We start from the raw sequence: 27923 nt of genomic DNA, 5'->3' as shown, positions 1-27923 counted from the left end.
CTTTCTATTTTTTTTTTTTTTAGGTTATCTTTTTTTCTTTTCTCTATTCCTGTTCTTATACAAACTAGTCCACTTTCCCTTCTCACGTCACTGAAACCTTATTATCATCATTCTCTTGTTTCTTTTCCTTGTATTTCCTAACTTTCTATTTTTTTCATGTTTTTAGTAGGTTGTCTTTCCTTCCTTTCTCATTTCCTGTTCTTATACAAACTAGTCCACTTTCCCTTTTCACGTCACCTAAACATATCATCATTTTCTTGTTTCCTTTCCTAATACTTCCTTCCTTTCTTCCCTCGATCTCATTAAAAAGGATAGAAGGTTATGATCCACAATCCTAACTCATTTCCTTTCCTTACATGAAGTCTACTCACTTTCTCTTTATATCACTTCAACACTATTACCATTCTGTCTCTTTCCATGGCGCTATTTTCTTCCTTGCTTTCGATAGTCTCATTAAAAGAACAAAATTTTACAATGCTACAGCCAGTATCACAAGACACTTTCGCTTTTCACATCACCTATTTCTAAGGGTCAGAGAGGGGATTAATCAGGTTCTAATGAGTGTTTCTTTAGGTTCATGGTACAGAGGAAGAGTCAAACTACCACCAGGGTCATAAAACTACCCCTGGAAATGCCCACAGCTTATACGAAACTCTTGTGAACTTGGGAGATGAAATGCTTGAGAATACGGCACTACATGTCTCCCTCATTTCCTATCCCCAAACAAACACACCGACTTCCTCTTATTTGACGCCTAAACACACTTATCGTCCCTCTGTTTCCTCTCCTCTCAACTTCCTTCCCTTCTAACCTCAAAAACATGGCTTAACTTTACAGCAATCGGTCTTCCTTCCTTCCTGCTCATACGCAATCATACCCACTTTCTCTTATTGTCACCAAACACAATTATCTTCCTTGTTTTCTTTCCTTTAACTTACTTCCCTTCTAACCTCAAAAACATGGCTTGACTGATCTCCCTTCCTTCCTGTTCATATACAAACATACACGCTTTCTCTTATTTGTCACCGAACACAATTATCTTCCTTTTGTTTTTTTTCCTTAACCTTCCTTCCTTTCTAATCTCAAAACATGACATAACAGGAATCAGTCACCCTCCTTCCTTTTCAAGCACAAACAACGCCCACTTTTGTTTCTCTATCATCTTAACACCAACATGAGACGAGTGAATGCCCAACAGAATTACCAACTCTTGTGTCACTTCCTATATTTCCTGTACTGTTGTGGTGAAATATAAGGACATGAGAGGGAGGGAGGGAGGAAGGGAGAGAGAGAGAGGAAGGGAGGAGAAGAGGAAAATGGAGAGAGAGAGAGAGAGAGAGAGAGAGAGAGATAAAAGAGAGTTAAACCCCACAATTCAACAGTGCAAGCAATTTTTTCTGCTTCCTCGTAGATCCTCAAATCTAAACACACACACAAACACACACACGCACACACATTTCTTTAACCTTTCCAATCATGCTATAAATAAATAAATAAACAAATAAACAACCAAAAAAATAAAAATAAAATAAACTGACTCCAGGAAATACAAACAAGGGTAAAGGATTAAATTAAAGTAACTTGCCCAATTAGCTGATAAAAAAAAAAACACCCGACTGACTGACTGATAAGGAAAACAATTACGCCCATGAGAGAGAGAGAGAGAGAGAGAGAGAGAGAGAGAAAGTTAGGATAAACATAAAGGAAAGAGCAACAAATTAAAGATAGATAGATATAACATAGGTGAATAGATAGATAGATAGATAGGTAGAGATAGATAAATATAGAGAGATTACGATAAACAAAAAGAAAAGAGCTAGAAATGAAATAGATAGATACACAGATTGAAAGAGAGGGAGTGTGTAGTAATTCTTAGGTCACAAGTATGCTGAAATGACATGTTAGCTCTAATCCCCTTTGATAGGAGGTTTCAATCCCCTTATCTGGGAATTCTGATGTGACGTAATTTTGGTTGAGACTCTGCACTGGTTGTTTTGGTTAGTATTTCTTTTCTGGGCGCAAATTTGAGGAGAAAATATACAGAACAAATGAGAAAATGAAATATACAGAACAAATGAGAAAATGAAATATACAGAACAAATGAGAAAATGAAATAAAAAATCTCTCTCCCTTCCTCGCTCTCGCTCTCTCTCTCTCTCTCTCTCTAATACCTATCACCCTATAATCCATATCCTTATCTAATCTAATTGTAGTAAGAGGCACATTTAACTATTACAATTCAACCATTTTCTTTATTCTTTCCCTTCCTTTTTTTTCTATTCTCTCCTTCCCTCCTTTTTTTCCTATCGCTCAGTTTATTTTTTTTCCTTTTCCTCCTTTCCCTCTTTTTATCCTGTTTCTTTCCCTCCCATTCAGTTTCCTTTTCCTCTTGTACTGTTTCTTTCCCTCCCATTCAGTTTTCTTTTCTCCTTTTCCTCTTCCAATTTCTTTTATTTTCCTTTTCCTTCTCCCTATTCTCTCTCTTTTCATCTTCCTTTCTCTCTCTCCTCTCTTCAAATATCCTTAATTTCTGTTCTTCCTCTCATTCCATCTATTTTCCTCTTATCTTTCCCTTCTTATCCATTTTATTCACTCTCACTCATTCTCATTCAATCTCTCATATTCAGTGTTATTATTATTATTATCATTCTCCCTCATTTTCATTCTCTCTCTTCTCTTTTAATCTAATCTGTTTTCCTTCCTTTCCTCTAATCTTTTCCTTTCCATCCACTTTATTCACACATCCCTTTTCTCTCCTTTAATCTAATCTGTTTTCCTTCCTTTCCTGTTATTTTTTCCTTCCCGTCCACTCATCCCTTCTTCCCTTTCTCCCTCCCACCCATACAGTCTTATCTTCTTCATTTTCCTTTCTCTCTCTCCTATTTTCACATGTTCTTAATTTCTCTCTCTTCTTCTTTTCTCATTCTATCCATTTTCCTCTTTTCTCTTCTAATCTCATCTATTTTCCTTCCTTTCCATTATCTTTTTCCCTTCTTATTCACTCATTCCTTCCCCTCTCCCTCCTACTCATGCAGTCTTTTATTTTCTTCATTTTCCTCTCTCCCCTATTTTTACATATCCTTAATTCCTCTCTCTGCTTCTTCTCATCTAATCTTCTTCCTTTCTTCTCCTCTTCTCATTCGTTCTACTATTTTCCTCTTCTCTCTTCTAATTTAATTTATTTTCCTTCCCTTCCTATTATCTCCCTCTTCTCACCCCCTTCCTTCCCCTCTCCCTCCCACCCTAACAAAGCTTTTAGTACTTATCATATAATTGCACTTAATTTAGATGTAGTAGTCACCAATGAGTGTTTCAGAATATAATAATTTAGTACAACAATTGATTCCCTTTGAACTATTCCTTATGCTACTAACTAATTCACTATCTATGGCTTTCATATTCTATTTCTTTCAATTAACTCTATGATCTATTTTTAAGCAAGGCAGAAGGGTAATGTTTCTCTCTCTCTCTGTTTCTCTCTCTCTCTCTCTCTCTCTCTCTCTCTCTCTCTCTCTCTCTTACCTACAATAACCACCCCAATAAATGTTTAAAGTTATAAGTTATTTTTCTTTAGTCTCAAAATGACCCCGTAACTTTCTACATTTTCAAGACTTAATTCTTTAGGTTAATCTCTATTTTGATTATAATGGTACCCCAGTATGTTAGTTTTCCCTTTTTAAAATATATATAAAATCAACATTATCGTACCAACTTAATGTATAAAAAACAGTGTGCGAGTTTGTGTGTACCCAGCATTGCCCCCAAGGTATTTCGTTTATTTATTTATTTTTATAGTATGTACTTTCACGCTCACACACGTAATTCTCTCCATTTCAAGCATATCTACACAAATGATAAGCCAGAAATAGAATATGTTTTGTGTTTGTATGTGTGTGTGTGTGTGTGTGTGAGTGTGATTATGAGATTCAAAACCTGCAATCTACATACCTTCGTCTTTACACACACACACACAAACACACACACACACACACACACACACACAGTAGCTACCACATGGCACCTGTAGTGACAATCTAAACACCTTGAGTCCAAACACCGTCCCTGGAATCCTTTGTTATTCTGAGGTAACGAACAATCAAGACTCTCCGACGCAAACGCTGACACATTCCACATCATTCCTACTCCTCGAGACACTCCTGATCCACTCTATCCACTCCTTCAGGTTTGTGTATGTTTCTCAAGATCATTACAAGTCCCCTTCTCTTTAGGTACATCAGCATTTCTTAACCACGGATTTGAGAACAGTTATAAGTGGTTGGTGAAATCAGGTTGAGTGGCTGATAGGAAAAGGCTTCAGCTTGCAATAGTCTACCACCAGCCCTGAACTAACCACAAGCAGGCTCAAGTCGGATAAGGTTGAGAAATGGTATTATAGGGTATGTTTGCCAATTTGTATGCAGCTTTAAGTAGGTGACACAAATAGGTGAGAGAAAGATAGAGTTGTGGAAGAGTATTTTTTTTTCTGTAGATAGAAGAGATAGGAAACCGAGTGCTGAGTTAAAGGCTACTCTGCAATCAATAACAAAGGGGGCTGCCAACCAAGACCGTGACCAGGAAACACGAACCTGAAGCACAAAATTATGGTGTGCTGGAAAAATGGAAAGTGTAAAATCAAAGCAAAGTAAAAATAAATAAAACGGTAAAATTGTCGTGTTCTAAAAATGAAAACCGAATTTCGCACTTTTCTTTTTCATTCTTGCGGTGTTTCATATTAATCTCACAGCTAAAATTTTCTGGAGTAGCTGTTTTTCTTTGGTAATCCGAGGAAAGCGTCGAGAATATTCACGCCAAAACTGTTCTAAAAGCGAAAATTCTACATGCGAAAACCAATTGTCACCGATTTTAAGGCAATATTTAATTTTTATTTCTAGACTAAAATTTTCTGGAGTAGCTGTTTTTCTTTGGTAAAATCTGAGGAAAGTGTCGAGAATATTCACGCCAAAATGGTTCTAAAAGTGAAAATTCATGTGAAAACCAATTCTCACAGGGGAAACTTAATTTTTACGCTTAGACTAAAAAATTTCTTGAGTCCATTTCTTCTCTTTCCTGAAAATTCTCCACATGAAAACCAATCCTCACACTTTTTTTTTTCAGGTGATATTACATTTTTACCTCTAGACTAAAATTTCCTTCAGTCAATTTCTTCTCTTTCCTGAAAATTCTCCACATGAAAACCAATTCTCACACTATTTTTTCAGGTGATATTTAATTTTTATCTCTAGACTAAAATTTTCTGGAGTTGATTTCTTCTCTTTCCTGAAAATTCTACACATGAAAACCAATCCTCACACTTTTTTTTCAGGTGATATTTTATTTTTGCCTCTCAACTAAAATTTTCTTGAGTCCATTTCTTCTCTTTCCTGAAAATTCTACACATGAAAACCAATCCTCACACAATTTTTTTTCAGGTGATAATTCATTTTTGCCTCTCAACTAAAATTTTCTTGAGTCCATTTCTTCTCTTTCCTGAAAATTCTACACATGAAAACCAGTTCTCACACTTCTTTTCAGGCAATAATTCATTTTTATCTCTGGAGTAAAATTTTCTTGGGTCAATTTCTTCTTTTTCCTGAATCGAGGTCAAACGTAGAGAGAACTTCCGCGCCAAAACTGACCTTTCGACATCATCTTCCCTTTACTCTCGCTTGGGGGTTGCGGTGTGTGCCTTCCTATGCCACAAAAAATATATAAACAAATAAATAAATAAATACACCAATAAAAAGAGAAAAAAAAGATGCATTCACACTGACAAACACACCCAAAAATAGGAACAAAACTCATCTTTGGGTGAGGGTATATACTGGGTGACTTGACCTAACGGGGGACATGACCTCTGGCTGACCTTACACCTGCGACGGAACACTTAGGTGCGCCAAACTTTGGGTGACCTTGCCGGGTGACCTCTGGGTGAAGGCGGGTCACTGTAGCTCCTCTTCCAGCCATCCGGGAACGGGGTAATCCAGGCGGGTGAGCAGCTTCTCGAGTGCCACATTGTAGGGTTGGTAGTACTCCTGTGGGTGAAGAGATGGGTGAAGATGGGTGAGGAAGAGGTGGGTAATGGAATAAGTGAGAAAAGGGTGGATGAAGAGATGGGTGAGAAAAGGATACGTGAAGAGATAGGTGTACATTAGTGAAGGGACGGATGTAAATGGGTGAGAAAAAGGTGGGTGAAGAGACGAGTGAAGATGAGTGAGGAAGGGGTGGGTGAAGCGATGGGTGAAAATGGATGAGGAATGAGTGCGTACGGGATAGGGGAGGGTTAGGGAAAGGATAGAGTGGGTGAAGAAATGGGTGAAGATGGGTGAGGAGTGGGTGGGTGAAGGGATGGATGAAGATGGGTTAGGAATGAATGGAATAAAAAATGGGGAAGGGTTAAGGAAAGGGTAGGGAGGTGAAGATAGGTGAGGAATGAGTGAGTGGAGAATTAAGGAACGGAAGGGAGATGATGTCTGGAATCCCGGCATGGGGGGTTAATTAGCGTTGTGGAAGGAAGGCCAAGGAAGACGTGGAGAAAGGTGGTGGAGGAAGATATGAAGAGGCTGAACATCACGGAAAAAATGGCTATGGACCGGCAACAGTGGAGGAGGCTCATATCCTGTCCAACCCCACCATAGGGAAGGAGGAAGTAAGAAGAGGGAAGAAGAGGAGGAGGAGGAGGAGGAGGAGGAGGAAGATGAGGAGGAGGAGGGTAGGAAGGAAATACTATGACTCATTTGCCTGAAGGAGAAGAGGAGGAGGAGGAAGAGGTAGGGAAGAGGAGGAGAAGGAAGAAGAGGGGGGGGAGGAAGTGTGTGGGAGTAGAGGGAGGAGGAGGCATTTGTCAAGGCCTATCTTATCTTATCACATTCCAGAAGATAACTCTCTCTCTCTCTCTCTCTCTCTCTCTCTCCCCTAAAATATCAAGTGCTTCTATTTAATCTCTCTTCTTATCTCACTCTTGTATCTTCCCTCCATCTTGTCTACCAGCTCATTACCTTTATTTATCTCATGTCTCATTTTCCCTTCACTAAGGTATATACTTTCTACTTTCACTTTTGTTCCTTTATCTCTCTTCCCTTTCTTCCTCTGCTTCCCTCTTTCTTTTCCTATATACCTCCCATTCCTTTTCTGTCAATTCCCCTTTCTCTTTTTTTTCCTGTTCCTTCCCTTCCTTCCCAATTCCCTTCTCTTACCTTCCTCTTCTCTGTCAATCCCTTTTCTTTTTCTTCCCCTTGTCCCTTCCTTTCTTTCTGTCTGTCTCTTCTCCCTGTCCCTTCCCTTCTTCTCTTTTCCTCCTTCAGTCACTTCCCCATTAATTCCCTTCCTCTCTCTCTCCCTTCCTTTTCCATCAGTTCCCTTCCCTCCTTTTCCTTCTCCATCAATTCTCTTCCTCTCTTTCCCTTCCATCCTTATCAATTCCCTTCTTCTCTTTCTCCATCAAATCCCTCCTCCCTGTTCCTTCTCTCCCTGTCTATTTTCTCCCTATTTTCCCTCCTCCCTGTCTATTCCCTTCTCCATCAATTCTCTTCCTCTCTTTCTCTTCTTTCCTTATCAATTCCCTTCTTCTCTTTCTCCATCAAATCCCTCCTCCCTGTTCCTTCTCTTCCTGTCTATTTTCTCCCTATTTTCTTCCCTCCCTTCCTCTCTCTCATCCTTATCAATTCCCTTCTTCTCTTTCTCCATCTAATCCCTCCTCCCTGTTCCTTCTCTTCCTGTCTATTTTCTCCCTATTTTCCCTCCTCCCTGTATATTTTCGTCCCTCCCTTCCTCTCTCTCATCAACACCCACCTTGAGGAGCTTGGCGTCAGACTCGTTCATGGGGGGGTACACTCGGCCCTTCCCTCGCCCCAGGCACTTAGTCTTATCCCCTTCCGTCACCTGGCAGAAGAACCCTTTACGCTTATCATACCTGTTGAGAAAGAGAGAAAGAAAGGCAACTGTAGGTTTGATTAGATTAAGTTAGGCTAAGGTTTGTGAGGTCAGGCCAAGATTGGTTAAGTTTCAGTTGGTTAGGCTAGTCCAAGTTAGGTTAGGTTAAGTTTGGGTTGGTTATGTTAGTCCAAGTTAGGTTTAGTTTGGTTAGGTTAGGGTTGGTTAGGCAAGTCTAAGTTAGGTTTGGTTAGAGTAGCATACTTCAGGCTAGGGTTGTTTAGGCTAGGTTAAGTTAGGTTAGGTTAGGTCAGGCTAGGGTTGGTTATGCAAGGTTAAGTTCTATTATGTTAGGTCAGGCTAGGGTTGGTTATGCAAGGTTAAGTTAGGTTAGGTCATGTCAGACTAGGGTTGGTTATGCATAGGTTAAGTTAGGTTAGGTCATGTCAGACTAGGGTTGGTTATGCAAGGTTAAGTTCTATTATGTTAGGTCAGGCTAGGGTTGGTTATGCATAGGTTAAGTTAGGTTAGGTCATGTCAGACTAGGGTTGGTTATGCATAGGTTAAGTTAGGTTAGGTCATGTCAGACTAGGGTTGGTTAGGTTAGGCTCCATCAGGATAGGAATGGTCAGGCTAGGTTAAATTAGGCCAAGACAGGCTATTCCTCACCTTAGATGTTCGGTATAGTTATAGAAGGGCTGTATGCCGAGGAAGCGCTGGAGGTCATTCATAACATACACCGGGTCATTCCTGAGCTCCTCCCCGTCGATGAGGATGACCTGAGAGGCAGCAAAGTGGTCCAGCCAGCGCTCCAGGTGCTTGGCATACATCCCTGGCACTAGACACCTGTTGGGGAGTGACGGGAGTGTGAGTGTGTTGGGGTGGAACTGAATGAATATAATCTTACTTCAGAAAAGGAGGAGAAAAACAGAAGGAAGGAAGGACAGCAGGATAGAAAAGGATAAGCAAAAGAAGGAAGAGAAGGGAAGAAAGGATAGAAAGGAAGAAAGGGAGGAAAGAAGGAAGAGAGTGAGAAGAAAAGAAAGTAAGGAAGGTGTCATGATTTCATTATTCAGGGAGTGGTCCGTGGAAGAATACCACGGGAGTCCCTGCCATTTTGATGGAGAGAGCGAGAAGTAGTCACAGATCAGGCAGGAAAACCAAGCAGGTGGGAAACAGGACCTTATTCAAATCATTTCGTTATTACTGCCAAAGCTGAGCTATGTGTGGGATGCATGACCCACTAATACCTAGTGCATGTGTTAGGTTATTAATAAATAACAATCCATAGCCGTAGGGCATTTAGTGTAAGTGTTACACAGAAAACGAGATGTCAGTATGGTGAGAGCTGGCATCTTGACCGCGGCCGGGGCACAGAGCATTGTGGGTCCCGCCACCATCTTCCTGCCACCTCCCACCCAGACTTCACCGCGAGCAGACATCCCTCACATCCTCCCGCGCCACTTTGCTCATTGTGGTGGTCTTTCCAGCCTTGTAGTACTGTGAGTGACTGTGTACTCAGGTGAGGGTAGACATGGGAGGTAAGGAGGGCACGGCATGTTGCAGAGAGGATTGAAGAAGGACTCCAGGGCTCCAGACCACTAGGAGACAAGGTGTGGCTTGGCTTTCTCCCACCTACAGCTAAGTAATCTATTTGCTAGGATGTTTTAAGATAGATAGCTAGGTTGCTGTGTGCTAGGTATTAATTAATTATTCTTAATTTCCAGCGAGTTTCTTTGTTGCTTAAATAAACTTAAGAGCTGGTTCATCTGGTCTTTGCTTGTCCTATGAGAGATGTGACTGGTCAGAATTAAATATAATAAGTGACTAAGAGGGGCTGTGAGTCTGAAAAACTCAATTTTCAGATATTTTATTTATATTTTTTTATTGCTGAGAATTTACGGGATTTTCAGAAGTCCAGACCTTTCAAGAACACCACAGAAGGAGGAAAACAGGATGGAAGGTAGAAAGGAGAGACAGGAAAGATGTCAGTCAAGAAAAATGAGAAAATGAAAAATGGAAGAAGAGAAGAACAAAATAAAGTTGAAATGTAAGGAGTGAATTAAAAATGAAAAGGAAAGAAAAAGTAACAAAGGAAAGAAAAAGCAACAGAAACCAATAACAACAACACAAACACACTGCGCCGCCACTCACTTATTCCTGAGGTTGCGTAGAGGTCTGGGGTCCCCGTCGGTGGCCGTGATGACCTGGTGGAAGGAGAACTGGAGGGCTGTGGGGTCGCTGTGGGCCCGCATGTGGTGATACCAGGAGTAGGCGCGCTTACTGGGGGGGATGACTGTGATGACCTGTGTATTTGGGGGGTTAAAAGGGTATGCAATGATTAGTTTAAAAGGTGTGATTGCTTCTTCTTTTTCTACCTTTTTGTTTCTTCAGATATTCTTTCTTACTTTATTTTCCTTATGGTTTCTGATTTCCTTAGACTATTTTCATCTTTCCAATTTGTTCTATTATCAAAGGTTTCTTCTCTTCATATCCTTCTCTCACCTCTTTTTATTCTGTTTACCTCTCCCTTCTTTTTACTTTGTTTTCTTCTCCTTATCATCTTTATTCTTCTCTTTCTCCGTACTTCATTAGCATATTCTCCTTAGCCTTTCCCATGTCTTCTTTTCCTAATTCTTTACCTTTTTCCTTCTACAATAACTCTCAACCTCACCTATGTCTATGCCTCCATCCCCCTTACCAAACCTAACACAATTCCTCTATTCACCCTTCCTCTGCTCATTCCCATTCATTCCCTTACTCAATGGCACTCCTACTCACCAGCTTGGAATGGGGTAGCAGGGCCTTCACTCGCTGTGGCACCATCTCGCCCTCGAAGTAAGTGGCACTCTTTTCAAACAGGAACTTGCTTGATGAGTTGGCTGGCACTGGGAAGAAACTCATGTACCTGTGGGGGGAAGGAGAAGGATGAGAGGAATGACATAGTAAGTTATTGACCTCTCTTTCGGCCACCTCTTTTAATTCTTTTTTGTAGGAGCAGTGAGTAGCGGGCTTTTTTCTATTATTGTTTCCTTTTTTTGTGCCCTTGAGCTGTCTCCTTCGTTGTAAAAAAAAGAAGAAGAAAAAATTGAAGTTAGGGAATAGGGTGAAATAGCAGTATGGAGGTAATATGGGGTAGTATAAAGTATATGTGGATGAATTACAGAAGAGATGGGGATGGAAAGTAATGGTGAGTGGGGAAGAAATGAGGGAGGTGAGAAGAAAAGAGAACAAAAGATGACAAATAAGGATGATTAAAATAAGACATTGCAAATCTGAGCCTCTCTTTTTTTCCCTTCTTTCAAGATTTACTGCATTCCTCTTCCCGTTCTTTCAATTTCATTCCCTCCCCCTCTTTCTCTTTTTCTTATCATTAACCTCACCCTTCCTCCCCCTCCTCCTCTTCCTTTCAAAGCTCACCTCTCCTTCCTCTCTTCTTCCTACTCCTCTTTTTACTACTTCCTTTGAAAAATTTAACCCTTTCTTTTCCTCCTAATCATCTTTAAGCCTTCCTTTCTTCTTTTTTCCCTTGAATTTTAACCCTATCTGCCTTTCTTCCTCCTCTTCTTCCTTCTATTTAAACCTCACCTTCACTCCTCCTCCTCCTTCTCCTAACCCCCTTACCAGTCAATGCCCTTATAGTAATTCTTTCCATTGAAGAATTGGATCTCCTCAAAGGTGTCAGCCGAGGGGTAGTTGGCGACAATGGCTGGATGCATGGCAAGGAAGGTGTAGAGGGCCGTGGTGCCAGTCTTCTGCGGGCCGATCACCAGGAACTTTGGGAGCTGTTCACACGACTTCTCCTTGGCCCAGATCTGCATGTGTCTCCGGTCTGCGCATGGGTACTGAGGGAGAGGGAAGAGGGTGTGAGAGGGATGAGTGGTGTGAGAGGGGTAAGAAAGGTGTATATGGTTGGTTTTTAAAGGAGAGAAGAGATGTGAGAGGGGTGAGAGAGCGAGTGTGTGTTAATGGACTGTTGTTGTTAATAGGAGAGGGAGAAAGAGGATAAAAGGGTGTGTTAATGGATTGTTGTTGGTAATAGGAGAGGAGAGGGAGAGAGAGGATAAAAGGGTGTGTGTTAATGGATTGTTGTTGGTAATAGGAGAGGAGAGGGAGAAAGAGGATAAAAGGGTGTGTGTTAATGGATTGTTGTTGGTAATAGGAGAGGAGAGGGAGAGAGAGGATAAAAGGGTGTGTGTTAATGGATTGTTGTTGGTAATAGGAGAGGAGAGGGAGAGAGAGGATAAAAGGGTGTGTGTTAATGGATTGTTGTTGGTAATAGGAGAGGAGAGGGAGAAAGAGGATAAAAGGGTGTGTGTTAATGGATTGTTGTTGGTAATAGGAGAGGAGAGGGAGAGAGAGGATAAAAATGTGTGTGTGAATGATTTGTTTGTAGGTAAAGGGTGGAGGAGCAGGGGTGAAGAGGGTGGTGAGAGGGGGTGTATGCAGTTTGTTTCTCCCTCTCCTCCCCTATTCCACAAGCTTCCCCACTTTCTCTCCCCAATCATTCTCTTTCCTTTTAACCTCAACATCCTGTCACTCACTTCTCTTCCAACTACTTCCTCACTTCACCCTTATCTGTTTCATTACTCTATTCCTTCCCAACTAATCTCATCTTCCCATCACTCATTCCCACTCCCCATCTCTCCTTCCTCATCTCTACAAGACATATAACCTCATTCTTCTTCCTCTCAATCCCCACTTTCCACTCCATCATCGCCACCCACAAGATAACCTCACTCTTCTCCCTCTCATTCGCTACTTGATACTCACTCCCCAGACTGGATCCCTCTCGTTGGGGAAGATGTGGAAGTATTTCTCGCCCAGCTGCAGCGGGGGAACGGTGCGCAGGCTGAGGTTCGTCCAGCACTTGACGAACTTGATGACGGACTCGAAGGTGTAGAGAGCCAGGCGGTCGTTGCCATAGTTGCTGAGGTGAGTCATGAAGATGCTGATCTGTGGGTGAGACAGAGGAGGTTGATGCTATTATTATCATTATTATTGCTACAGCAGACAACAGGTAGAAAGGGAGGGGTGTGGACACTATGAGCTTCCTGATCAGCAGCCCCCAAACACCTGAGATGCCGAGAAAGAGGAATATATGAAATTTGGTGAGCTTCAAGGATGGAGTGAATACAAGAGTTGTGTATTCAAATATGAATGAGAATACTTTAAGATTTCTATCAATAATCATTCAAATTTATTCAAATATGAATACCAAATATAAATACTCCACCCCTGGTTGGCTTAGGTTAAGTTTAGGGAATTTTCAAACACATGATATCCAGAAACCTAGAGCATAAATTAACAAAGAAAGCCTGCAAACTGTTATATAGAAAGTCTCATTGGTATGGAAGCACATACGAATTTTCTGAGTCAAGACCTACAGTAACTGTTTGGGGTTTTGTTAGGTTAAGTTAAGGGTATCTTCAAACACATGATAGCCAGCACCTTATGGTATAAATCAACAAAGAATAACCTCGCTTTGTTGCATAGAAAGTCTCATTAGTAAGGAAGCATATATGAATTTTCTGAGTCAAGACCTATAGTAACTGTTTGGGGTTTTGTTAGGTTAGGTTAGGTTAAGTTTAAGGTATCTTCAAGCACATGATAGCCAGCACCTTATGGTATAAATCAACAAAAAATGACCTCACTTTGTTGTATAGAAAGTCTTATTAGTAAGGCAGCATATATGAATTTTCTGAGTCAAGACCTATAGGAACTGTTTGGGGTTTTGTTAGGTTAGGTTAAGTTTAAGAAATTTTCAAACAGATGATAGGCCTATGCAGAAACCTATAGAATAAATTAACAAAGAAAGCCTTCACTTTCTTATATAGAAAGTCTCATTATTAAGGAAGCAAATATGATTTTTCTGGTAATTGTTTGGGATTTTGTTAGGTTAGGTTACATTTAGGGTATCTTTAAACACATGATTGCCAGTGACTTAGGGTAAAAATCAACAAAGAAAGGCTTTAGTGTGTTATATAGAAAGTCTCATTGGTAAGGAAGCATATATCATTTTTCTTAGTCAAAACCAATATACAGTAACTACAGGGTATTATTAGGTTAGGTTAAATTTAGCCTATTTAGGGTATCTTCAAACACAAGATGGCCAGAAACTTATAGCATAAATTAACTAAGAAAACCTCCTTTCATTAGATAATAAGTCTCATTACTGAGGAAGAACATATAACTTTTCTGAGTAAAGGCGTATAAAAACTGATCGAGGTTTTGTTGGGTTAGGCCCCCGGGAAGTTTAGAAAATTTTCAAACACATGATGGCCAGCAAGTTATAACATAAATTAACAAAGAAAGAACTCATTATGTTATATAGAAAGTCTGATTTAGTAAGGAAGAATAGATAATTTTTCTAGGTCAAGATGTATGGTAGATAATTGTTTGGGGTTTTGTTAGATTAGGTTCAGGGATGGAGTGAATACAAGAGCTGTGTATTCGAGTAGGAATAGGAATACTTCAAATTCCAATGAATATGAACATGATTTTGAATACACTGAAATGGTTTTAATTCTAATACAAATATGAATACTTTTTGAACATATTTATGAATACATTAATGAAAACCTTTCATTGAAAAATACCTTCTTGACTGGGCACAGCACTGTTCCAAAGTTATGCAACAGTAAATTGAGCTCATGAACCTGTACTATACACAACGAGGAAAACAAAACTATTACTATTGTTACTCACGGGGTTATACACAACGGTGAGGAAGAGCTCCCCGCCGTGTATACTTGTGTCCAAGGCGCTGCGACCACCGGGGTACTTGTCGATGAAAACCGTGTGTGTAAACAGCCCACAAGTCTGTCTGGGCAGCACCTGGAGGATGGGGAGTGAGTGAGCGAGTGAGACAATGGAAAAATTAATAAACCAATAAAGTATGACATATAAGGGAGAGTGAGTGAGTGAGTGGGTGGGTCATTGCAATAAATAATAACCTAATAAAGTGAAAAAACCCTCCTAATAGTAATAAAAATATCAGTAACAATATAATGTAAAGACTAAAAAGATTATAATAGTGCAATGGCTTTGGAGAGGTAGGCATTACAACATATAATAGACTACTTAACCCAGTAGCAGCGGGGATCATGTTTCTTAATGGTCCCTCTAAGCGAGAAAAATGAGAAAAAATCATCACTCACACAAACCATTTAATAATATATATCAAAGCATTTGTGATCAGTTTATGCATCATCTATTTTGGGGGGTTTATATCATGGCACAAATTTGGCCCGTCGCTGCTACACGGTTAAGCCACAAATTTGGCCAGTCGCTGCTACACGGTAAAGCCACAAATTTGGCCCGTCACTGCTACACGGTAAAGCCACAAATTTGGCCAGTCGCTGCTACACGGTAAAGCCACAAATTTGGCCAGTCGCTGCTACACGGTAAAGCCACAAAATTGGCCAGTCGCTGCTACCGGGTTAAGTGTAAGAAAATAACATATGATAATAGTAATAAAAATAAAAGTAACAAAAGGAAATAAGGACAAAAAAGGTCATAATATTGCTGTGTCTTTGGTGAAGTTAATTTACAGTCACTAAGGAAGGGAAGCTACTTTTTCTTGAGTGTTCAATTCAAAGGCAGGGGGAAACACAGGCACGGGTAGGATGTTTAGGCAGGCAGAGAGAGGAAGAGGGGGAGACAAACCACCATCCCAACCCACCATAATGTTTCTGTGGATAAAGCCGCGCCTGAGCCTGGCCGGGTAGAGGTGTGGGTACTCCTCTGAGGATGTGACTCGGACGTTCCACACCTTCTTCCAGGCGTCATACAGCGGCTCGTGCACTGGGTACACGCCGGAGTGGTGCGGGGCAATGCTGTAACCTGTCGGGAGGGGGAGTGTGATGGTTAATTGTGTTGCTGGTGGTTAATGATGGCAGTAATGTGTGCTGCTGGTGGTTAACAATGATAATGTGTGTTCAGTTTTTTACCAATGCTGATTTTTTTTATTCTTTGAACACTTGTTTGTTTGGATGAAACCCAAAACATCACACAACATCTACACATATTATACAAAAACTTGAAATTCAACAATGTGATAATAATAGTTACGATTCTAATGACTCCTTAATTACTTATCTTTCATGTTTTAATGTAATTTATAGAGGCTTTTGGTATCTTTCCCTCTTTGCCTAAAAGATCCAGGTTTCTGCAAGGCTAGCTGAGTCAAAATGTTACAACAAAGGTAATATACTGTAAAATGACTATAAATAAATGTTCAAATGCTCAAACATAGGAAACAGCCAAGCTTCACCCAACAACCCTCATTACAATATCCACAGCCAACACAACACACAGCACATCACCCACCTGAGTCAGTAGGAATGTTGTGGGCGAGAGCAAACTGCTTGTTGAGTTGCATCTGGTGCTCCAGCTTGTCTTCCGTCAGTGTGTGTGGCTGAGTGTGGCCCCACATGTGACCAAACCACCAAAACTCATCCACGTGCTCTGAAAAAAGTGGATGAAAGATGTTATTAAGGTTGATCTTGTAGTGGTAATGGAAGCTGAAGAATTGACAGTATATGATGTCTGTATTCTCAGATGCTTTTGTCTCTCACAACAAATATTTCCAGAGGCTACAAAAGTTAATTAGTCAGGTTCTTATGAGTGCTTTTCACAGTCATGGTGGAGATGCCTTGTCAGACTACCACTAAGATCACAAAACTTAAAACTACCCATGGAAATAACCACAACAACCTCTACTACGGAAGCTGTATCAAATGTGAATGTGTGGGTCATGAAATGTTTGAAGATAAGTGCCTTTTTTTTTTCTTTTTTTTTAACGTCTGAGCCTATAGCGCCGGTAGGCTTGCTTGAGGGGCCTGGATGGTAGTTGGCCCCAGCCCGTCATGGCGCAGGCAAGTGTTTATAGTGGCGCCATCTTCTCTTAGACCCAGGATCCCACACACACCCCTCTAAGGTACTGATGGCTCGGTTGCTGCTCCCCTCACCACCTCTCATCCAAACAGTTCAACCACCCCAAGCATCACCACTCACCCAGGAGCATCTTGTCCCCATCGTTCTCCTCTGGGTAGCCATTCTGGTAGTACTTGCCGCTGAAGCCAAGGTTGAACCGCCAGTCAGGTACCATCTCCCTTAGTCTCTGTTGTGAGGCGAGCAAGGCCTGGGGGAAGGGTGGAGGCCTTTAGAGATTGTACGACAGAATGAGTTATAATTTGAAACAGTCTGAGGGAAGGGATGGAGGGGTTAACCCGGTAGCAGTAGGGATCATGTTTCTTAATGGTCCCTCTAAGCGAGAAAAGAGAAAAAAATCACCCCTCACACAAACCATTTCATAATATATATCAAAGCATTTGTGATCAGATTATGCATCATCTATTTTTGGGGGGTTTATACCATGGCACAAATTTGGCCCGTCGCTGCTACATGGTAAAGCCACAAATTTGGCCCGTCGCTGCTACCGGGTTAAGGAATTGCACAACAGAATGAGTTATAATGTGAGGCAATCTGAGGTTAATTTAATCCTGGAAAAGCACAAATAGGAAGGAAACATTGTATTCTTTTAGTGGATTTTTTTGTCTGGGTGCCCTTGAGCTGCTTCCTTTACATGACAAAATGTTATGATATTGAACAGTCTGATGTTCATTTAATCCGGGAAAAGCACAAATATAAGTAAGAAGGAAACATTGCATTCTTTAAGCAGATTTTTTTGTCTGTGTGCCGTTGAGCTGCTTCCTTTACTACACGCCAAAATGTTATGATATCGAACAGTCTGAGGTTAAATTAATCCTGGAATATAACAAAGAGGTAGGAACAAATTGCTTTTTGGAATCACATTTTTTGCAACTGATCTGCCTCCTTTACTGTAAAAAAAACACCCACAAATTTTTGTTCACACCTATCCACACATCTAAGAGAACAAGTAAGTTTTAAATATCATCTTTTTTGCCCCTGAGATGCCTCCTTACAATAAAAGATTACGTAAAAATGACAAACAAAATAAAAAAAGTATCCCCATCCACCCGTATCCACCCACCTCCACATCATCGGGAGTCATGCGTATGCCCTTCTTGGCCACAAATATGTCATCGATGTCCACCAGGATATAGCGCTCCAGCGAGAGGGAGATGCGGCCCAGGCTGAGGTAGGACACGGAATCCAGGAACAGTAGACGGTGCAGCCAGAAGTCTAGGTTACCCCCGAACAGGACTCTGGAGATCCCGTCATAGTCACCCTTGTCCTGGAAAACGATAGGGGGGATGGTTGTAATTTTATTTTTGTTATTGGAGTCTGGTTATGATCTTATTTTGTTATTATTATTACTGCTACTCTTTGTCCTGGAAAATGAATGGGGGGCTGGATATGATTTATTTTATTAGTAGTATTGTTATTATTATGATTATAGCTACTCTCTATCTGTCCTGTAAGGTGATAGTGGGGGAGGTTGGTGTATTTTTGTATTATTATTATTATTTTTATTTACCTGTGAAATAAAAAAGGTTAGTTTGCATTTCTTATCATTATTACTGGGGAGTTTTTGTATGTTCTTTAGTATTACTTTTCTTTATCTGTTCTGTAAAATAAAAGGTGTGGCTTGCATCTTTTTATAAGCTTATTACTATTCTCCTCGTCCTTTAACCCGGAAGCTGCGGGGATCATGTTTCTTAAAGGTCCCTCTAAGCAAGAAAAATGAGAAAAAATCATCACTCACACAAACCATTTCATAATATATATCAACGCATTTGTGATCAGTTTTTGCATCATCTATTTTTTGGGGTTAATATCATGGCAAAAATTTGGCCCGTCGCTGCTACACGTTAAAGCCACAAATTTGGCCCGTCGCTCCTACCGGGTTAAAATGATGAAAAGGGGAGGAGAATGTGTATGTTCTTATTATCATTCTTTCTTCATCATTATTCCTATTCTCCTTGTCCTGTAAAATCAAGAAGGGAATTCTTTCTCTCTCAAACCAACACACACACACACACATACTCACAGTCCTTCTCCCTCTCCCTCACACACACAAACTCCCATCTCCAAATCCCTCTCTCTCCCACTCACCAATATGGACACCACCAGTCGCTCATCGGAGAAGTGTGGGAGGGAGGGGGCGGCCCACTCTAGGGGGATGTAGGTGGCGTCAGTGGGGGTGAAAACCGTCCAGTCAGTCCCCGGCAGCGGCTCCTCCACGGTGCCGCCCGCCCTGGTGAGCCGCAGGACGGGGTTGTCGGGGTTGAGGGTGATGTTCTGGAATGAGGGGAGGATGGAGTTATTTTATTATTGTTATTGTATTGTTGTATCCTTTATTATTGACCTGTAAAATGATAGGGAGGATTTGTTTGAGTTTGTGTGATGGGGAGTGATGTCCTGTATGGAAGGGAGATGGGGTAATAAAATGGAGTAATGATAAAAGGAATAATGATAAAATGGTTGAAGTTAAGACTGAAGGGTAGTTGAGGCAATGGAGTGAAGGGAATATAAAAAGAAATAATGATGATATGGCTAGGGAAGCTAAAATTGAAAGGCAGTGTGGATGAGCTGATGGGGTAATGGGGTATAAAAAGGAATAGTGATAATATAATAATTTAAGATTGAAAGGCAAAGGTGATGGGGTGATAGGGAGATAAAAAGGAGTATTGATGATATGGACAGAGGAGTTACAATTGAAGGGCATTTAGGTAGCAGCAATCACAGGGAAATATGTTTAGTTAAGGAGATATTAGAGGACAGTTAGGAAGTGGTTAGGTATTGATGATATGGACAGAGGAGTTAACCCTTTGTCTGCAGATTTCCTACAAGAAGACATTGCCAAACTACAGAAATGGAACAAAAAATGGCTGCTACAATTCAATGAGGGAAAATGTAAAGTCCTGCAACTTGAGAGGGGATAGCCAGCACACCAATACCACATGGGAAACACTCCACTATCCACCACAGAGGCAGAGAAGACCTGGGAATATATGTTACCAGGCTACCAGTGAAAGCCAAATCCATGCTAATCGCAGTGAACGGGTTAAGATTGAAGGGCACTTAGGTAGAAGCAATCACAGGGAAATATGTTTAGTGAAGGAGATATTAGAGAACAGATAGGAAGTAGTTAGGTATAAGCAGGAAAGCCCAGACACACATACACACACCTCACTCAAATTTAACCCACCTCAAGCGCCAAGTTCGAGTGTACGTAGAGTGGGAACCCTTTCAACTTGGCCCCCACCTGCGTCTCTTCCCTGGCTGGCATGAACCCCACCAGGCCCACTCCATAATCCCTGAGGTACTTGTCCAGCAGTTCTCGGTTCCAGGGGTCAATTTGGAGGTAGCGTTCAAAGTTCTCAAACACGACGACGCCATACTTCCCCCGCGAGAGGTTGGTCAGTCCAGGTAACGATTTGCCGAGCACCTCCATCTTGTACCTGTTTGGGGGAAGGTGATTAGAGGTGAGATGGGTTTAGTTAAGGGTGAGGTGGGTTTAGTTAAGAGGTGAGATGGGTTTAGTTAAGGGTGAGGTGGGTTTAGTTAAGGGTGAGATGGGTTTAGTTAAGAGGTGAGGTGGGTTTAGTTAAGGGTGAGATGGGTTTAGTTAAGGGTGAGGTGGGTTTAGTTAAGGGTGAGGTGGGGTGAGGTGGGTTTATTAAGAGGTGACAAAACAAAGCTATGAATAAATGGGCAAATTAGGCGATAAAACAAACTAATCTATCTAACTAATCACATAAAAAACTAAGAAGGCAAAAAGTTAAAAAATAAAACAACATAATATAAAAAATCCACTTGACCTGATTTCTTGACTATACAAAACACACACACACACACACACACACACACACACTTTACTCTATTAGCTAACATGAATCTATCTAACCATATCATGAACCAAGAAGGCAAACAGTTTTCATTTCCCTCTCCTTCTCTCCTTTTTCTCCTCCCTCCCTCCCTCTCTCCTTTTCTTCTCCCTTCCTTTTTCCCATTCTCCCACCCTTCTTCCATTCCCTCTTTTCTCATTTCCCTCTCTTAATAGGTGTTTTTTCTTTCTTTTTTTTTTGCTCTTCAGTTGTCTCCTATCCTGTACACACACACACACAAAAAAAAAAAAAAAAAATAAATAAATAAATAAATAAATAAATAAATAAGTAAAAAGACTAAAACATAAATAAAATAACAACACAACATACAAAACACAAAATGCCTTCCACTTGACTTGTTTCCATTCCTGTAAACACACACACACACACACACACTCGAACTTACGAGGAGAGTCTCAATAGCTTGGGCCTCACGACCCTGGAGGGAAGAAGAGAAAGAGGAGACATGATAGCGGTGTACAGGGTGGCGAGCAGGGTGGAGAATCTGGACAGAGAGGACCTGTGTGTGTGGAGCTAGAGAGAAACGAGAGGACATGGAAAGAAGTTGAGGGCGACCACGTGTAGGCGAGATGTGAAAAAGTTTAGCTTCCCAAACAGAAGTATTGAGCTGTGGAATGGACCAAAGGAGGAGGAGGTGGTTTGTGCAAGAAACATTCGTGATTTTAAGGAAAAGTTGGATAAGAGCGGATATGGAGACGGGAAAGCGCGAGCGTAGCTTTTTCCCGTATGTTACAACTAGGTAAATACACACACAGAAGCACCCACCCACCCACGACCCCCATACTCACTTTATCCTATTAGCCACCAATATGTTGACAATCGCTCGGCCGGTCTTTGAATACTGCGTCTCGGTGAACAGCAACACCTTGGGGTCCTCGCGAAGCCGACTTTGGGTGGGGCGGGGCGGCGCGTGGGGGTGCGGGGGCGGCTGGCGGGGGTCAGAGGCGTTGGTTGGGGGGCCGTTGCAGCGGAAGGCGGCCTCTGGGGGTCTGCCACGCACCATGCTGGAACAGACGACGAAGCTGCGCGCCTTTCAGTGTGGGGGAGAGAGAGGAAAAGGGAAGAGGGAGGGAGGGAAGGGAGAGAAAGAGGATAGAGAGAAGTGGAAAGAAAGGAGGGAGAGGGAGAGAGTGACAAGGAGAGAAAGGGAAAGAAGGGACAAAGGAAAGTAGATGGAAAGGAGGGAGAAGGAGAGAGTGGATGTGACAAGAAGAGAGAGGAAAGGGAGAGGAGGCAAAAGAAGAGAGGAGAAGAAGGAAAGGAGAGAGAGAGAAAAAATGTCGATAAGGGAAAGGACAGGAGGAGTAAGGAGCAACGTTGCCAGGTGGTCATGCTCAGGCTGTTCTATTTGCTGATTTCCAACCCTCAAACTGTCTCCTCCACCCCTTTAACTGTTTTTTTATATAGAGTTATCGTTAAAATGGTTAATTATTGGTGTTTCTTGGCAATAGTTATGGTTAAGAAACCGGCATAATCGATGCTCTGAATATGATAATCTGGCAATGCTGGTAAGGAGGAAAGAAAGGATTAGGAAGAGGAAAGGACGTAGAGGAAAGAGAGAGAGAGAGAGAGAGAGAGAGAGAGAGAGAGAGAGAGAGAGAGAGAGAGAGAGAGAGAGAGAGAGAGAGAGAGAGAGAGAGAGAGAGAGAGAGAGAAAGCAACAGTAGCAGAAAGTCTTGCTCCTTGGAACACACAAATCAGCGAGAGTAGATATTAGTAAAATAAAACGTGATCAGACACACCCACATACACACAAAGGTTAAGCCATAAAGCCAGACATTAGTGAGAGAAAAACCCAGATAGTGTTATTGAGCATTCGTTGACAAGACATCAGGCACCAAGAAAGTTATAATTTGTTAGTGGTGTGATTTTTCCAAGGTCATAAGGAGGAGAACTGAGCTAGACTGATTTATATCAAAGTAGGGTTAGGTTAACACTAGGTTAGGTTGGAGTATGTTAAATTAGGTTAGGTTAGTTTGGGGTATCTTGAATTAGGTAAGGTTAGGTTAGAGTAAGCTAGATCAGGTAGTAGGGTAGGTTAGGTTAAATTACAGGTTAGAGAAGGTTAGGTTCGGTAAGAATAGGTTAGTGTAGACTTGCTAAAGCAATAAAGGATTTGGTTAGGTTAGGTTAGGCTACATTACGTCAAATTACAGGTTAAAGAAGGTTAAGCTGGGTAAGAAGAGGTTGCGGTAGGTTTGGTATGGTTATGGTAGACTTAGATAGATTTGGTAGGAATAGGTTAGGAGAGGCTTGCTAAGGTTATGGTTGGCTTGGTTAGGTTGGGTCAGGCTACATCAGTCCCAGACCTACCTCATGATGGAGCGGTGTGAGGACTCCCCCAGCGAGTAGAGCAACAGCAGCAGCAACAGGATGGCCAGCGCCAGCAGGCAGCGCCGCCAGGAGGCCTTCCGAGGGCCGGCCAGGCACAGGGCCGCACGGTGCCACAGTCTCCATGGCCGGCACACCCTGGGCAGGCTGCGGGGCCAGCTGTGGTGCCGGGGCAGGGCATCCTGGCCCTCCCCCCACAGCAGGTAGGTTTCCTGGGTCGGGGCGGGGCCGGGGCTTAGCGGGGGAGTCTCCATGGGGCTCCTCACCCTCTCTTACAAATCTGGGGCCTTTGGGGGTGCAGGGCGCATCTCCCTGCCGGGGGCTGCCACTCCCCCTGCCATGGCGCGGCACCAGCAGCAGTGGGGGGTGGCCCGGGGGGCATCAACGTGTGAGGGGAGGGGGGGCGGGGCTCACCAGTGCCAGATGCTTGGGGTGGGGCTTGGGGGCAGGGTATAGCACAGGAAGATCACACACTTCTGTCTGAAAAGGTCAAAGGTTATGGTGTTGATACATATCCTTACTACTGTTGCAATTTCCTCTCCTCCACTCAGGCCACCCACTCCTTTCCTGCCCTTGCCCAGACTCTTCTTGCTGGTGGTGCTCCTAACCTCCTTAACCTCCCAGGCACTTTTTTTTTTTTTTTTTTTTTTTTACAACAAAGGAGGCAGCTCAAGGGCACACAAAAAAAGAAAAAAATAATACAAAAAAAGCCCGCTAATCGCTGCTCCTAAAAAAAAAAAAAAAAAAAAAAAAAAAGATGTGGCCGAAAGCAAGATCAAATACGGGAGGAGAGGTGTCCTGATACCCTCCTCTCGAAAGAGTTCAAGTCGTAGGCAGGAGGAAATACAGATGAAGGAAGATTGTTCCAGAGTTTACCAGCGTGAGGGATGAAAGAGTGAAGATGCTGGTTAACTCTTGCATAAGGGGTTTGGACAGTATAGGGATGAGCATGAGTAGAAAGTCGAGTGCAGCGGGGCCGCAGGAGGAGGGGAGGCATGCAGTTAGCAAGTTCAGAAGAGCAGTCAGCGTGGAAATATCGATAGAAGATAGAGAGGCAACATTGCAGCGGAATTTAAGAGGTAGAAGACTATCAGTATGAGGAGGAGAGCTGATGAGACGAAGACCCTTAGCCTCCACTCTGTCCAGAAGAGCTGTGTGAGTGGAGCCCCCCCACACATGAGATGCATACTCCATACGAAGGCGGACAAGGCCCCTGTATATGGACAGCAACTGTGCAGGGGAGAAGAACTGGCGGAGATGGTACAGTACGCTCAGCCTCGAGGAAGCTGATTTAGTAAGAGATGAGATATGAAGTTTCCAGTTGAGATTTTGAGTTAAGGATAGACCGAGGATGTTTAGTGTTGAGGAAGGTGATAGCTGGGTGTTGTCAAAGAATAGGGGATAGTTGTTTGGAAGATTGTGTCGAGTGGATAGGTGGAGAAACTGTGTTATTGAGACGTTGAAGGACACCAGGTTCTTCTTGCCCCAATCGGAAATAATAGTAAGGTCTGAGGCTAAGCGTTCTGCAGCCTCCAGCCTTGAGTCGTTAAGTTCCTGTAGGGTGGGTCTTCTATTAAAAGAAGTTGAGTAATGCAGAGTGGAATCATCGGTGTAGGAATGGATAGGACAGTTCGTTTTGGAAAGAAGATCATCAATGAACAACAGAAAACGAGTGGGAGATAGGACAGAACCCTGTGGGACACCACTGTTAATAGATTTAGGGGAAGAACAGTGACCGTCTACCACGGCAGAAATAGAACGGTCAGAAAGGAAACTAGAGATAAAGGTACAGAGAGAAGGATATAAACCGTCTATGAAACAGGTCTATGTTATATAGGCTTGAAATAAGTTATTGTGAGATATTCAAGCTTATAATAGGTGATAGTTAAGCTTCAAATAAGTAAAAAAGTTACTAGGCTTAAAATAGGTTAGTGTGAACTGTGAAATAGTTAAGCTTGAAGTAGGTAAGCTTGCAATAGTTAGGACTGCAATGATTAAGTTTAAATTATATAATCTTGGAATAGATATGATTGTAATGGGTAAATCTGAAATATGTATGCTTAAAATGTGAAAGCTAGTAATAGGGGGTAAGCTCAAAATGGTTAACCCTTTCTATCCGTGATGCAGACATCGGCGTCACAGTATGGAAAGGGTCAAGAGGAAATGGAAGAGGATTAATCCTCTTCTAAACCTCTCAATCCTCCTCTAAATTCCTCTTACATTTCCTCTTAAGAGGTTTAGAAAAGGATTAAGAGGAAATGGAAGAGGATTAAAAGGTTTAGAAGAGGACTAACCCTTTCCATACAGTGACGCCGTCGGACGCCGACGTCGGCGTCGCCGGACTGAAGGGGTTAAGCTTGAAGAGGGTAAGGTTGAAATAGTTAATCATAGGTAAGGTTCAGATACATATAAGCTTGAAATATTACAGCCTGTCAACCCTGCCCTTATCCCTGACTTGGCACCACACACATAAGAACATAAGAACATAGGGAAACTGCAAGAGGCCAGGTGGCCTACACAGGGCAGCTCCAGAATCCCCCCCACTACTCACGATGGGTGAGGTGTAGTTACAGGGATTACAGGTAGAGGCTTGATCCTCGTTATACCGGCGGTACTAGGCACGCATCCAGTACCCCGTCACCTTACTGCACCCACACCTCATTGCCACCTGTCGTCCTCGTCCATGTAGCTATCCAGTCTACTCTTAAAACAAGCTATCGTCCCTGCACTAACTATGTGATTGCTGAGTCTATTCCATTCCCCCACCACCCTATTACTAAACCAATGCTTGCCTATATCTCTCCTAAATCTATACTTTTCTAATTTAAATCCATTACTGCGAGTTCTATCCTGCTGGCTAATTCTCAGTACTTTACTTATATCACCTTTGTTGTAACCCTTGACCCATTTGAATACTTCTATCAGATCTCCCCGCACTCTTCGTCTCTCTAGTGAATGTAAATTTAGATGTTTCAGCCCATTTTGATATGGGAGGTTCCTCAGCCCCTGAATCATCTTGGTCATCCTCCTGCGAACTGATTCTAGCAAGTTGATGTCCATTCTGTAGTGTGGGCACCAAAACTGGACAGCATAATCTAAGTGTGGCCTAACTAACGCTAAATAGAGTCTGAGGATGACCTCACACACACAAACGATTCCCATTATACTTATTCCTATCCATTCGTTCTCTCTTCACACATTCATTCTCCTCTCCTTCACTATTCTTTCTTCCTTCCTTCTTCTCCCTTCACACACACACACACACACACACACACACACACACACACGTGATTCTCAGTACTTTGTCCGAATGCTAGCTGCTATGTACCGGCTCCTATATAGGATCCAGATTTTTTCATAGTAGGTAATGAGATCTTGATGTCGCTGATCAGGAAGTGGCTGGCTAGTGATAGGCAAAAAGCTGGCTCTATATGAGATGGAGGTAAGTTTGGCAGCGCCATTATCTGCCGAATGAATTGTCTTACAGCGAGTTGATTAATATAGGCATTTTGTAGACCTAGTCTCTTCACTCTGCGGTACACTGTTTGGGCCCAGTGAAACCAGCAGCCATGAAGGAAAGCCTCGGGAATGCACACTCGCACTGCTGACCATAGTGCTCTTTCAAAATCCAAAACAACTTCACAAACAGATGTTGATGTTACATAGGAATACATAGGAAGAACAGACACCAGAAGACCTATCGGTCTATGGCGAGGGTGTCTGTTTAACGTTAAATCAGTAATTTTTCTTATGACAGCTACATGGTCCTTTTTCTTTCTTCTTGACATTAGGACAAAGCACAATGGAACCTGTTTCATAATTCCATCCTTCTTTAACAAAAGGGGTACGAACAATTTTAAAAGTTCCGTCCATGTACCAAACTTTGCGTGGCAAACAAATAAACATTATTATTATATTAATAATAATATTACATAGCTATAATCATGGTACATAGCAGCCATGGATGGTACATAGCAGCCGGTGGTACATAGCAGCCAACGGTACATAGAGGCCTGTTCCTCTCTGTCCCATCAATTAGCTTCTTCTTTCTTTCCTTCCTTCCCTCCCTATTAATTTCCCCACCCCCCCCACACACACACACAAACACACACGATTCCCATTACTCATTCCAATCCATTCATTCTCTTCCTTCTCCTTTCCTCCTTCTTCTTTCTTTTTTCCTCCTTCTCCCTTTTCTTCCTCTCGCCCTCCACACACACACACACACATGAACAAACACACATTCTCAGTTCCTTTTTTCGTATCCATTCATTCTCTTTTTTTTCCTTCTCTTCCTTCTTCTTTCCTCCTTCTCCTTCTCCCTTTTCTTCCTCTCTCCCTCCACACACACACACACACACACGATTCCCATTATTCATTCCAATCCAATCATTCTTTTTTTCTTCCTCTTCCTTCTTTCCTCCTTCTCCTTCTTTCTTCTTTTCTCCTTCTCTCCATTTTTTTCCTCCCTCCCTCCACTGACACACACACACACACACACACACACGAACAAACACACATTCTCAGTTCCTTTTTTCGTATCCATTCATTCTCTTTTTTTTTCCCTTCCTCTTCCTTCTTCTTTCCTCCTTCTCTCCCTTTTTTTTCCTCCCTCCCTCCACACACACAAACGAACACACATACATTGACATCTGTTGGAGCCATCAAAACAACAAACAATCAACAAACAAACACACACAAACATCTCCCTCTTTCTCTCCCTCCGTGACCTTGACCTCACCAATCAGAGGTCACGACCCTTCCCACGCCACGGCAGTCCTCGAGTGACCTCGCTACTGGCTTCGGGTGGAGTGCTAACATAGACCCCCGTTCGACTCCCCCGTCATGGCGACACTGAACTTGGGGGGGGGACCGGCGAGGGCC

The 27923-nt window shown here is 42.2% G+C and overlaps 1 protein-coding gene across 3 annotated transcripts; it reads right to left on the bottom strand.

The window, feature by feature from the left end:
* Position 1: 1 nt before the first annotated feature.
* LOC126997017 (bifunctional heparan sulfate N-deacetylase/N-sulfotransferase 2-like) lies at positions 2-27923 on the bottom strand. Of its 3 annotated transcripts, XR_007751824.1 has the most exons (18): positions 27781-27923; positions 23022-23519; positions 21497-21730; positions 20009-20261; positions 18913-19098; positions 17888-18091; positions 16888-17014; positions 16201-16338; positions 15554-15714; positions 14578-14706; positions 12643-12825; positions 11494-11714; positions 10651-10777; positions 10024-10175; positions 8539-8715; positions 7789-7909; positions 5864-6032; positions 2-5690 (listed from the first exon to the last, which is right to left on the bottom strand). XR_007751824.1 is itself a non-coding variant. In XM_050858052.1 (17 exons), exons 2-17 carry the CDS (start codon positions 23291-23293, stop codon positions 5940-5942), a joined length of 2778 nt encoding a protein of 925 aa, XP_050714009.1. In that variant the 5' UTR covers positions 23294-23519; positions 27781-27923; the 3' UTR covers positions 2-5939. The 3 variants fall into 3 exon arrangements, 2 of the variants coding, with proteins under 2 accessions (XP_050714009.1, XP_050714010.1); XM_050858052.1 differs by having other exon boundaries at positions 2-6032; XM_050858053.1 differs by having other exon boundaries at positions 2-6032; positions 21497-21712; positions 27781-27922.

This window comes from Eriocheir sinensis, chromosome 11 (assembly GCF_024679095.1).
Source record: "Eriocheir sinensis breed Jianghai 21 chromosome 11, ASM2467909v1, whole genome shotgun sequence".
NCBI lineage: Eukaryota > Metazoa > Arthropoda > Malacostraca > Decapoda > Varunidae > Eriocheir > Eriocheir sinensis.
Note: the sequence above shows the minus strand (reverse complement) of the source record. Positions and strands in the feature narration are given on the sequence as shown.

What these genes read in the sequence shown, in the direction of transcription:
- LOC126997017 (XM_050858052.1), bottom strand. Translation starts at nt 23,293, where the DNA reads ATGGAGACTCCCCCGCTAAGCCCCGGCCCCGCCCCGACCCAGGAAACC. An exon ending in ACTCGAACTTGGCGCTTGAG is followed by an intron (nt 19,099 to 20,008) that starts GTGGGTTAAATT and finishes CCCTCATTCCAG; the next exon opens with AACATCACCCTCAACCCCGA. An exon ending in TCACCGTTGTGTATAACCCC is followed by an intron (nt 12,826 to 14,577) that starts GTGAGTAACAAT and finishes TCTCACCCACAG; the next exon opens with ATCAGCATCTTCATGACTCA.